The 13,412-nt window shown below is 39.9% G+C and overlaps 2 protein-coding genes across 3 annotated transcripts; both read right to left on the reverse strand.

Moving 5' to 3' along the window:
• Positions 1-3,483: 3,483 nt before the first annotated feature.
• LOC122653010 (ferredoxin-thioredoxin reductase, variable chain, chloroplastic-like) lies at positions 3,484-4,605 on the reverse strand. Of its 2 annotated transcripts, none has more exons than XM_043846919.1 (2): positions 4,013-4,605; positions 3,484-3,848 (listed from the first exon to the last, which is right to left on the reverse strand). In XM_043846919.1, the coding sequence occupies exon 1, from the start codon at positions 4,574-4,576 to the stop codon at positions 4,016-4,018; it is 561 nt and encodes a 186-aa protein (XP_043702854.1). In that variant the 5' UTR covers positions 4,577-4,605; the 3' UTR covers positions 3,484-3,848; positions 4,013-4,015. The 2 variants fall into 2 exon arrangements, with proteins under 2 accessions (XP_043702854.1, XP_043702853.1); XM_043846918.1 differs by having other exon boundaries at positions 3,484-3,917; positions 3,979-4,605.
• A 7,113-nt stretch (positions 4,606-11,718) lies between these two features.
• LOC122653008 lies at positions 11,719-13,412 on the reverse strand. Its single transcript, XM_043846915.1, has 3 exons — positions 12,764-13,412; positions 12,462-12,687; positions 11,719-12,376 (listed from the first exon to the last, which is right to left on the reverse strand). Exons 1-3 carry the CDS (start codon positions 13,202-13,204, stop codon positions 11,868-11,870), a joined length of 1,176 nt encoding a protein of 391 aa, XP_043702850.1. The 5' UTR covers positions 13,205-13,412; the 3' UTR covers positions 11,719-11,867.

Raw genomic sequence — 13,412 nt, forward strand, 5'->3', positions numbered from 1 at the left:
TACCATGATATATCTTAAGCTTGTATAAGATGCTCTACCTATTTTCTTCAGCAGATGACTCCCAGTCTTCTTCTGTCTAAATCAGATCCCTTTTTCCTGCCATTCTTTTAACAGGATTAAAGTTCCACCCACATCCACATATCACCTTCCAGAATCAAGGAGCAGATAATTCCTCCCATACTTCAATCCAGGAACTATGGTTATGAGGTCCACACGAGTAGAAAAGCCAACCTTAACTAGAAATTCTACCAATGATAAAAGGAATACAGTAAAAAAACTCCCCCAATAGCATCCATTAGTGAAAAAATGTGTATCTCCCTTCTCTTAAACTCAAAAACTTATAGCCAAAGCCATGGTCATGTCATTCAACTTCATTCTTGAATTAGCATGTTCCTTTTATATTTCAGTATAGTTTCTCTTCAATTCAGGTCAGTTTCTACGCTTTATAGTAGCTTGCGACTCCCCTGTTTATCAGTCTATTTTCTTCTTGTTTAATCTGTCATATCTCTTATTAGCAGTCAGTTTACTCTAAAATTCGGTAATTAAGTTTCTGTTATCATTCTCGAACACATTCTGATTTCTGAAGTTATTGTATCCCATTTTCCTACATCTATGTTCGCTACCCTGTTTTCAGAAATTTTTCCTAACAGTCCTATCGCACCAAGTTCTGGAGATCTCTGAGATAGTTTATAATCTGACAGGGCTTGATGTAGATCATAAGTCCATGTGTAGCCGCAGGAACAAGGCCCCAAAACCAGCCCAGTGTAGTTGTGGGATTCAACTGCTGTGGGAGGCAGCCTAGTTTGATGATGTGACAGGTTTTTGTTGGTTCGACGGAGCATCTCATAAGACAGCCCCGTCCAGAATATTTGCTTGCATGGAGGTCAATATTTACTTTCTATTTAGCTACCTTCTATTTCCATATAATAGCTAGATATAGTTTCTATTTCAGTCCTTTGTTTCCTTTTAGTTAGATTTAGTTTCACTTTCATTTGGTTTCAATTTTTGTAATCCTTCCCAATAGCCAAAAGGAGAGTTACTATTGTGTAACCATGCTTTAATTATAAATAAAGGCAAGAGGCTGTATTGATCAGCCAACGCTTTTAGATTAAAAAAAAAAATGGAATGTTGCTTTGTGCAATGGCTGTGAGAATCAGGCACGGTAAGAGGCCGTGGGTGAGAGACCCATCCCTATCCCTTCTTCTCTATTTTTTTCTGTTTCGTTATTACTTTCTATTAATTTACAGCTGAGATACAATCAAAGCTTCATTGTTGCTGCTGGTTAGAAATCTATAAGCTGGAGAATATACTGATTTGTTCACATTCAACTAGAGATCATTGTTGCTGGAATCTATTATTGGCCTATCATCGATCCTACTGTAGTAGAATGGTTCTTACTTGAACCACTCTTACATTAGAGCTGATTATTAGTACTTTTCTGACCTAAGTTTCGAGCCTAAAGGATGAATAATTTCTGATCCATCAGATTTCTCCTAAACTGGCCTAATCTGCTATCATGGATTCTGTTAGTTTCCTCAGTTCGATTCTTGTTTTCTTAGTGAAATCTATCATAATCCTGTTTATTTAACATTCCTTTGTCCCGTTTCAGTCTGTATTTTGTTCTTGGAGATCCACCTGCAGATCCTATTCTTTTGAATCCTAATCCTAGTGTTTGAGAGGTACCGATTTGCATCAGGCCCTGTCAAACCTGGGACATGTTTGGGCAGTCTTGACCTGCAATTTCCACAGTAAGCCCAGTCCGAGCCCTGTGAAAGCCTGATAAAATCAGGGCGAGGCCTGGGTTTGGGTATACAAGTCAGGCTAGATCTGGTCCGACACTGTGAGATAAATGTACATAATTTTCCAGTAATACATGCTCAAATGTTCATTATTGATATATACATTTGCTATTTTATTATATATTTAAATGTCCATGCAAGTATACATAAACAACTTCTTTACAAAGAAAGAAACTTCATTGTTTTTAGAGCAGGACCCCTTAGCGGAAGGGAATTTCTGAAGTTAGTTTGGATTTACTGGCAGAATACAAAGGATCAATTTTCTTTCAAGATAAGGATTTGGAACCAGATAGGAACTAAAGAGGTCCCCAACCCCCCCCCCAAAAAAAAAGGGGGTCGGAAGTGGATGGCTTTTGTTTGTAATCTTAACTCAGTGGTTGATAAAGGATTCATGCTGCTGGATTAAAATAGCCTCTTGATGATTGTGAGAGGGGGCATGCAGAAGAGATTGGTCAGCTATTAAGTAATAGTGAATTGTCCAAGAAAGTTGGATATTTTCCAACCCTGTTTTGCATGTACAGCTTCAAATTGTCAAGAAATTTACAAGTTACAAGCTCTGTTTTTCATGTACAGCTCGATTGAGTTGACACAGTACAGAAAGTCAGTTCTCTGGTTTGCAAATGCCATGACCACAAATGACAGAAATTTAATCGGCGATGATCTCAAGAGTAATTATTTAGACAAAATGGAAGGGCATATGAGGACAGAAAATTTGACACTGAAAGTAATTATTACTGAACTTCAAAGGTAGATGTTGGAACTGTCTGAACATCAGAAGATCAAAGAGATATTCTGATATAGAAATGAACATCATTGAATAATTTCACATAGAGGTGAGGAGCTTGAAAATGAAGAAGAGATAAGCTTTAAATCTTGAATTAACTATGAGAATTCAGGAATGTTTGTAAATGTTAAAGGTAACATGTTGTTTTCCTTCCCCGTCCACATGTTTTCAAATATATGGCAGAAGAAGAGCACTGTTATCTGGTTTGTTGTAAGTTTAATAGCTACAGATATGCAATAATATCTGTGACATTAAAGAGTTGTTTAAATATGCTGATTGAACTTAGTTTCAGGTAAGAAAATCCGCAATGGGCTGTATGCTATTAACAGAAACAAAGAAGGAAGTAGTCAGGACTGAAATCACTTCCAGGGAATGCAGCCCAACTGTTGATGGGCGGGTAAAGGACATGACTGCATCAATACCAAAGAGGCCTGTGGTATGGCTTCTAAAGGTTGGAAAATCTCGGATCAACCTCTTTTATTTTTTTTCCCTACCTCTTTGATAAGACTGGACTGCATGGCCTGAGAAAATCGTTGGAAATGTAAGGAGAAGAGGCTCTATAGAAGATTCTCATATAAGCACATGCTTGTCTTAGCACTTTCTTCTAAAGGGGTATTTTTATGTGGACCAACAATAATACAATAGGAAAAGAAAATCAATTGTCAATGCATTGACTATCAGGAATTCTTGTGAGAAAGAAAACAAGAAACTAAATGGGTTGAACCAATAAGCATCGGAATCAAGAACAGTAGTCCTGCAGCATACAAAAAGTTAGTTCAATCTTTAACTTCCTTTATCCATGCAGTGTATGATGTAACAAATTCCAAGTACGAGATCAGAATGGAAGAAAGTCAATACCAAATTGGTCAGACTGAAGGTTGAGCCAAAGGCCTACGATCATTAAGGAATTAGAAACCAATTATATATAAGCATTCATATAACACCAAAATACTAGTAACAGTGGAGAGTTCTCCAAATAAAAACAGTCAGTGAGAAATTAAACAATCTATACACCACACACAAAAGTCTAACACATTTGAATTATTAATCAGGAAAGCCTGCTCGCTCCTGAGAAGAGTAGAGTTTCCAATTCTGTTCGAAGAACAAAAAACCGGCAGGTAAGTAAGTACAACAAGAGAAACCGTTACTTACTCCTTAGGGATTACTTATAATTACATTGCTGTGAGTTGGTTGGCTAATTATTGCATGCGAGAGAGCCAGCGAAAGAGGAATGTAAATGCAATACTTTGGAGAAGGAGTCTACAGCAGAACACAACTATATCTTCGACTCCCTACAGTGAAGGATAGGAGCCTATGAGGTCGGATACACTGTGTGCTTCCGTTCTGGCTTTGGAGGAAAGAGGAAAGAAACGAAAAGCATATACGAGTGGTTCTGTTCTGTTTCGTGCTTAGGAGGTAAAGGAAGAAAAGCTCAATCACGGTTGTCATCGACGTATTCAAATTCGTCCTCCTTGAGATGGGTGAAGAACTTGACGGTGCCACGGCCTTCGATCTCAGTGACGAATTCGACCTTGAAAGGGAGATTGGCGGAGATCCGCTTTCCCTTCCAGAGGCCAACGTACTGCTTCAGCTTGCCTTCCATTCCGGTAACATCTAATTCGGGAACTTTGGGGACGTGATACACCTTAAGTGGTGCTTTAACCCTAACCCTAGCCCCAATCTTAGCTCTGCTAGATTCCTCATCTTCCTCCCCAGCAGTCGATGCCGCTGACGAGAGATTCAACGACGACGACGAAGACGAACACGATGAAGAATCAACTGTGGAGGAATCGAGCTTGAGAGCTACTTCGCAAGATATCTTTCTCTCACGCCGGAGCTTTCCGGTGGTTAAATCTCCTCCACGAAGGGAAACCGAAAAGATGGAGGAATTTACCGTAAGGGTTGCACGGGGATGGTGACTGGTATTTATAGAAGAGATCATTGTGTTCGGATGAGCGAAGGAGGTAGGGGAAGCCAGAGGACTCATCATCATTTCTCTCTCACTCTCTTTCTCTATCACCTTCTTCGATTCTCAATTTCTGTGTTTACTCCTCCTTAGCTTCCTCTGTATTCGACTAATCTGTTTTGGTGACGGATAAGCTGGTCCGGAGGGAGGTCGTGGTATCGTTGGGTGTAGGTGGGACCCAGCCGAGCTTAGATGGGAATGGGAATTGCAATGCTGGCTGGATGAAGTGGATATACTCATATACATAACACATAATAGGGATTAATAAGAATTGGGGCAAATTACGGTGCTAGGTGTGGAGCTGTAGACTGTTGGATTGGCATCAAATTATCATCCTTCTTAAATTAGATTCTTTCTAGTTTCTAGAAACAGCCTCTCCACGAAGCAGGGTAAAGTTGCGAATATTATGACCCTCCTCATACCCTAAGGGGTGGGTGTCGAATTTTGATCTGCTGCTGTAATTGGAGCGCTGTTGTGTGCATCGTACGGCACAACAACGGCCATGTGTGCACAACAGGCCCCACTATGCACACATGGCCGCTGCTGCACCGCACGATGCGCACAACAGCGCTCCAGTTACGACAACGGATAAAGGACCGTGGGAGTCTTGTGCATTGTGAAGTGTGAATGCCTTTTTTTATTAATGAGTTTTTTTATAAACACACTTGAGATGTCAAATAATTTGTAATTTTTACTATTTTAATATAAATATTTTTTTTTTCAATGAGGGAAATCACATAATACTATAATTTCACATGTGGACTAAAAAATATGTCAAAAATAACATCTCTTGACAATGGCAATAATAAGTTATTTTTGAAAATTCTTTTTATATCCCTAACTAAAGAACTCTTGGAAATAAGTTAATGTTCAATTAAAAAAAAGTGTCTAAGTTCTATATACACATATAGAGGTGTCATTTAGATAGTCTTTTTTATTAATGTGAATAATTTCTCAATGTGAGCGAGTGGACATAGAGAATATCTTTATACTACCCTAACTTGCTTGCCACTTGGATAAAGATGTGAAAATTTCAAGCTCAAGTTTAACTACATACACTAACCGTTACAAGTCTATGCTCCATCTCTGCACATTTTCTTTTGGTAATGTTTCTACACACAACTTTTTGGATCGAATTTTCCTCCAGCTATACTGAATGAGATCGCATTCATCGTAGTGCAGGAGAGGATATGAGATGGCATTTGAAGGGCATTTTGGTAATATGCTAAAACCTTAGGAGGGGTTAGTGAACCCTAAATTGTTGGGTAAACTCTATGGGATCCAGCTCCTTCTCACTGAGTGGAGAGTCCAATGAGGCATCTGCGTGGGTGGACTGTGCCGCACACATCTCAATGCGTACCCAGTCAACCGTTGGGATGTGTACAGCACAACCCAACCATCAGATACCTCATTTGGCTCTCCACTCAGTGGAGAGGAGCCCAATCCAACTCTATGGATGAAGAGAAACTTAATCCTAACTTTTTAAAGATAATAACAATTGAGGAACCGTTCTCTGCATGGCAGCGCAAGGACCATGTGCATACGACAGCCAATAAAAACGCGCACACTGGCATATTGGGGCGGGGCTATTTCCATCCCCAATGTGTGTCGGCGTGGCCCCTGCGTCCCAGTCTACTAGTCTGTAGCATCCAGTTTTATCTAACCATTAACCAACCGACATAAAACTTGGGAGTGGATGTACAAAAACTCTACATCCACTTATGTGAAAGAAACCGGCCCCATTTATCAACCGTGGGGAGGAAAACAAAAAAGTTGTGGTGAGAGAATGGATAAAGAATGAGAGGTGGAAGGCGACCTAGAAATCCTGATGCCTTCCTTCTATGATTGATTCCCAGACTGATGGAAAGGGAAAGAGTCCCTATCCCTCTCTCTCTTTCTCTCTCTCTCTCTCTCTCTCTCCCACGTGGTTACTCCCTCTGTCTGAAGTCCAAATCTAAAGTCCAAAGCCCAAACCAAGAGGATAAGAAGGCTTGTTACATTTGTGACTTACGTGTTATAAAATCTCATCTTGATAGGGAGGGACTTACCCATTAAAAAAAACAAAAACTACAGGGAGGGTTGATATGGTCAATTCTTACTGTCGGATGTATAAAAGAGTCTTTTGATTGGTCACATATTATTAATTTAAGGGGAAATTGCCTATATCTACAAGAAGAGAAAATTAAGGTAAAAAAATTATACATAATGTCAACTCAAAAATGAAATTGCACACCTCCTCACTTATTATTCCTTGTATGAGAGGGTGATATGTCATCAATGCTCCTCTCCTTATTGTCAGATTTCAAAGAGGGTTCTCTCATTCACTTGAAATTATACTTGGGCAGTATAAAAAACTCTCTCCCAAAATTAATTACATAACAAGTAGGTTTGATTTTTATTTTTACTACTTAATTGTCTTGCAAGTCTACTTGTTTTGTTTGTTTTGCAAACTTACTTGTTTTGTAATTAATTTTTGAGAATATGTTCTCTGTCCAGTAGTGTGGCCCCTCGCGTTGGTAGGAGAGCACATGGAAACATCAACAGAGGTGGCATTTCTATCTTTCATAGGTAGCGAGCGATCATTTTTTCCCCAGTGTTTGGGCGCATAATGCATGCTCCCTAATAGCCCTTAATTTTTTTTTATTTGATAGATGTAAGAAACTGTCTTATTATTTAAAAGCTCTAAAATATTATATGATTCACTTTCTATTGCATTTTTTTTTTTAATTTGTTTTTCAAATAGGTTGTTAACCATGTAACAATGGAATGTGATGTTTACAAAAAATCATAAGATTAATTTGAGTCATTCTTTTTAATTTTTTTAAATCTAAACTATCTATTCTCACTCAAAAGTTGGGAAAGTATACAGTAATGTCTAGAACACTGGCACACATGCATGTACATACACGAGATGTGTATCGATACAAAAGTGTTATTTGATTCAATTAGACTCTAAAATTTGATATGTGGCTAATCTAGATCGTGTATTTTCTATCTAACAATCGAAATGGACATATCATTTGGGTATATGATAAAATATATACCTTGTGACATTTGAAAAAATAACAGACCATTGTGACAATAATAATTCACCTTTGGCTTGAGGCTAGTGCAGTTGAGCCTATTACTCATCTAATTTAGGCACAACACCCCCCCCCCCAACAAAAAAAAAAGATTTTGTTTGGAGACAGGAGCGGTATCCGACTTTAGGCCGACTAAATCCTCCTTGGGCTCGTACATGACCCCCGTGCCACGCACGAACCGGGAGCTTTTGGACCCTAATGAGCCTCAGGCGGGTGGCCTCAAGAAATTATGCAGTGGCGAAGGTTTGATCATGAGACCTCGCTTCCTAAGGTGGAAAAAGAAAAAAAAAAAAGATTTTGTTTCAACATAACTTCCAACGTTTATCATGAAACATAGATTTTTTAGCCAAAAACAAAAAAAAAATCATGAAACTTAGATAACTCTATTTGGATTGGAACTTGACACCCAAGGGTTAAAGAATTGGAATGGGGAATTTGATCAATCTCAATCGATTTCAATATGATCCTGTTCCAAATCGGTTTGAATCGATTAAAAAAAATTCAATGCCCCCCTGCCGGCCACCAATATGGCGGCACAACACCACCCCACGCCTTTGTCTCCCACTACCCCTCCCCCTCTCGAACTCCCTACCCTCTTTGTCTCTACCTCTCCCTTCGTACTCCTTCCGGACCTTCGACTCTCGGCTGTCCCTACCCCTCTTGGCTCCCGATGCAACACCCTTACCTGTGGCCCTGTCCCCTCCCTATCTCCCTCTCCCCCCGAATTTTTATCCTGTCCTGTTCCCTGCCCCAACAGGACCTTCCAGTCCCCTCATAGGGGGTGCGAAATGATGACTTAACCTCCCTCGGACAGTGTGTTCAGGCAAGGGGTTAGGTCGTCATTTTGCACCCCCCATGAGGGGACTGGACGATCCTGTTCGGGTAGGGAATAGGAGACGATAACGATTCCTCTCCCCCCCTCCCACTACAACCCTCTTGCAGCCTTGCCCTTACAACCTACAATCACCCTAGTACCCCTATGCCACCTACCCATCCCTCTCCTCCCCAACAACAACACTCCCTCCCTCTCCCGTAGTCCGAATCTTCCATCGAAAGAGACAAATGAGGACACCAACTCCTTTGGATTTGAATTTTTCTAGGTGAGTAATGGGTGTTGCAAATTCTATGATACCCACATGAGAAAACTACCCTTCCTACACTTTCTTCGACTCATTGCTCCTTTATATCTTCATCGTTGTTGCCATTGAAATCTGCACCGATGTGACGACGTGGAGATCTACACATAGTGGAATAGAATGTGAATTGCAAAGAGGGCCAGAGTGTGTTGGAGATTTTCAACATAATGGTGTTGGGAATAGTCCCACATTGGAAACGTAGGAGTATATACTTTGGTATATTTAATATAGCCCTATCTATAGTTTAAGTTATTAAATTACGGTGTATGTGCGAGCTACCGTGTATGGGCGAGGTCTTTCGTCCGAGCGCGCACGTGCACGTGTACGTGCGGCGTGGGCAGTAGGCTGTAGAGGCGTTAGTGGCACACGCACTTGGCACTTTGCATGCTTCGAGCAAGATCTGATCAGGACCGTTCCTTTTGATCAAGTGGTCCGATTTGAATCTGGATGAGATCAACGTATTCAGTTGATCAACAGTTATGGTGATTACATTTCTGGACGGTTTAGATCGTACAATTACAACCTAACGGACCAGGTTCAAAATTGATCAACAGTTATGACTGTTATGTGTTTGGATGGTTTAGATCGTACAATAACGATCTAACAGCCCATATTCAAAGATGGAAGAATCCATCGGTTGGGAACAGGTGCCAAGTGGCTTATTAATATTCAGAGGATTTTCAAATTTGAAGATATCCCAAAAACGTTCTCTTCTTCTCCTCATTCTCAGAGTGATCTTGCAGAGAGTCTGTTTTGCTGCTGAAAACAGATTTCTCTGCTACTGGCTTTCTGGTTTTCAAAAGGCTTTCTGAAACCATTTCTAGATTTCATTTGTGCAATACGCAGCCAGGATAATCAACACAGTTTGAGGCTTCATTGTATCTTGGGAGACAATTCGTCTGCAACCTATTTGCATCTGGAAATAGGGACGAATTTCGTCTTAAGGAAAGCGACTCTGTAACGCGCCTTGAAGGTTCAAGCCAATTCCTGTTTTAACAGAGTGGTCTCTAGGGGGGACTCTCCGATACTTAAGTCAGAACTCAGAGCAACAACTAAATATACAAGGATGTTGAAAGAGCAATGGCTTGAGAGAATTATTGCGTACCTTGACGGGAGATCCCAAAAAGGAAGGTGAATCCTAGTAGAAGTCCTCGAATGGACGTGAATCCCCATGGAGAGTCCCAATAGGAAAGGTTGACGTATAGAAGGTTGCCTTTTAGGAGAATCCTTTGCTTGTTGGAAGTGGTACGAGGAGTCCAATACCAATTGATACGTTCATCTTATGGGAACTCAATGTCCTAGAATGCCCTTGATCATTTTGAAGATGGTGATTTGGATCTCAATGAATCACGATGGCTTGGCCTAGCCTGCAGTTTAACTTGATCTCTTTTGCCACGTGTTGCTTGCCCATAAGTGGGTGATTTTATACGTATCGGTTGTCATCGAAGGAAGATTAAGTTTCTAAGCCTTTGTGAAACTCTGATGTAGTTGGAATCCATGAGAAAAGAGACAGACCTTGGAGTTGGAGATGGTGGTGTAGTACCGATCGATCCAACTAAGCTCACTTCGGCTCGAGAAGAATTAGGATCGCGCCTGCCGATTCGGTCCTGATTCTTAAATCATTATTGCCACTATGGTTCAAGAACTTGGTCGAAACTAGTGGTTTTGACCAAGACGAAACTTGGTACAAGTTAGGTTTTGATTGCTTTCGACTATATTTCGTAGATTTCGGTATTTACAAACTTTCGATCTATTTTGCTCAACCTAGTTCAGACCGGTTTCAGTTGTTTCACCTAGTTTTGATCAGTTTTGACAGCACATGACACCAAATTTTACCCAAAAGTTTTGACCTAGTTGCAGTTGAAACTTGGGAAATCTCAATTTCTTGACTGGTCGAAACCTCGATAACTGAGAGTTAAAATCATAATCGACACCACGGTTTTTTGAGGGATGCTGAGGCTTACATGTGGACAAAATTTGAACCCATCTAACTTGCCAAGTGTCACAAGGCCTAACATAGGTTGATATAGGTTAGGAAGATAAGGAGGATCTAAACATCATTCCCTTGTTCTCTTTCTGATCCTGAAACATAATCAATCAAGACAAACAGAGATTACCACGTGTCCATCATAAAATGGTCACAAATGCCACCCCAATACTACGACAAACAATGAGAGGGAGTGAGTGACACACACCCACGCTTGACTCGTCAAATTCAAAGTTAAAAAATTGAATTGGAAACTGGGATTAATTCCACCAAAAAATATCACCATATCAGACGGATTCGGCTCGTGTCAATCGTGGCAGCAGTGCAGCACCTGAGATGAGAGGGTGTGTATTTACCACCTTACCCCTACCCAAATGCCTTGTCCGAACAAGGGAAAGGCGGTGCTGCACACAGCTGCATACTGCCAGGATTGACAGGATCTCAAATCTCAGAGAACATTAAAACTTTGACAAAATTTTTCTCCTTCTATTGAGGAGGATTCTCCCATCTTCCTATGGTTCACAAATCTCTCCTAAGGTTTTAGTATATTCCAAAATACCCTTTTGGTACTCATTCTTGTCCTTTCCCGCCTTTCTTTTGATGAATGAGATCCTATTCACTATGGATGGAGGGAAATTCGCTCCTTAAAATTTTGTGGATAGATAAGACAGAAAAAAATATCTATCATGTAGAATTTGGAATGAGATTAAAATTTTGTGGATAGATACAACCCAATGCTCCCAACTCATATGTTAAATTGCTTGATTGTAAACAAATCTTGGTACATTCCCATTAAAAAAAAAATGGAGACGGATAGGCACACCACCCACATGCAGAACCAATGAGGAGCACGCGACAGGGGGTCATTTCAAAGGGGGGAAGAGAAAGATAGACACAAAGGACACTAGCTTACGGTATACAGACACAATTTATTGTATATGTAGTAAGGAATTACTACTAAACGGAGTTCTTTTTGTATAGTAGGAAATTACTATTAAACAGAGATCCTTTTGTACAGAGTCAAAAACTAGGATACAGATAGTCTGAAGAGGCAAATCTGACAATAAACTAGATTAGTGAAATGACATCAAATAAAGTAAAAAAAAAAAAACCTATGTGCTTGTTAAATCAAGCATGTAGTCATTCCATAATTCAGCTGCAATTGAATCCCGCAATTGCAAAGCCATCTCTAATTGTTCCTCATCACAAGCAATATCTACTGCTGCTGTTTCAGTTAATGTCAATGGTTCCATCTCAACCTGCATCATTGGTTCTTCTACATTTAGCTCACTCTCTTCTTCATGCATTTTTAGGAGTAGCCAATCATCCTTTTTTTCTTTTTGGATATAATTATGTATCGCAGATGCAGCTATAACCAGCTTCACCTGTGTCTGTAATGGGTAGGGAGGCACTGAAAGCAAAATAGGGAATCTCTCCTTTAAGACACTGAAGATGCGATCAGTGGTATTCTGTAACACAGAAAGCCGATGATTAAATAGCTCTTTCGCATCTTGTGGACCAAACCCGCTTGGAAATTCATTCAGTGGGTAACGAACACCATGATATGGGGCAATGAAACCTGGCATATTCGGGTACTTGGTGTCGACAAGGTAGTATTTACCTACATCAGCAAAGAACTCAGGTGCTAATAAAATGAAAAACATAGGAAGTTATAGTGAAGTATAATAAACCAATATAGAATATACCTTCAGGGACATAAAGGCTGTTACGTCTTGTGAGTGCTGAACTCAGTACGCGCGCATCTGGTGCTGAACCTTCCCAGCCGGCAAGAACATAATGAAACCTCCAATCAAATGAGCAGGCTGCCAGAACATTTTGTGAAAGAAATCCATTCTTGTTGCGGAATGGACCTTGTTCATCAACACCAACCATCACTGGTATGTGTATCCCATTTACTGTTCCCACACAATCCTAAGTAATGATATTATAAGAGAATTTTAATTTCTTGGAGAAACATACAAACCAAAGTTTATTAGAATTGGATTACCTTGAAATATGGATAAAATCTGGGATCCTGTAGGATTTCTGGAGGGATATTAGAGTCTGGATTCTCAAAGAAATCCGTAGAAATCTGCATAATTGCATTCAAAACATTATTAAAATGTCGACTAATGGTTTCACCAGAATACCGAAACCGCTCTTGAACTGCTCGAGTCCGTTGATTGTGGCCAATTATGAATAAGAATATTCCCAACTGCTCCTCAATCTTGATTCTAGTTGTATGACGTAGCAAACCTTTAGCTTGTAAAACATCACACAGCTTGTAAAAGACTTGTTTATCCATGCGAAAATTCTCACGACAAAGTTCACTTTGACCACTGAGTACTTCATCGATGAACTTGGTACTCTTGAGTGCTGAATTGCGACAAGGCTCTTTTGTAATGTGATTCACTATTACACCATTCGTTTCATCATCAGAGCTGTCCATAACAACCGCACCCTCTGTTCTTGCATTATATAACAAACATATCACGGCTCAGGTACAAAGAACTCAACATAATATATTTTTTTCAACATTACCAAAATCACCAACCAAAATAAACTAACCAGAAATATGGATCTGGAAGCCACATTCAAACAAATAATTCAAAATGGTGATAGATCATTCACAAACCATCCATTGAAGTAGTTTAAGA

Source organism: Telopea speciosissima, chromosome 2, assembly GCF_018873765.1.
Source record: "Telopea speciosissima isolate NSW1024214 ecotype Mountain lineage chromosome 2, Tspe_v1, whole genome shotgun sequence".
NCBI classification, from domain to species: Eukaryota; Viridiplantae; Streptophyta; class Magnoliopsida; order Proteales; family Proteaceae; genus Telopea; species Telopea speciosissima.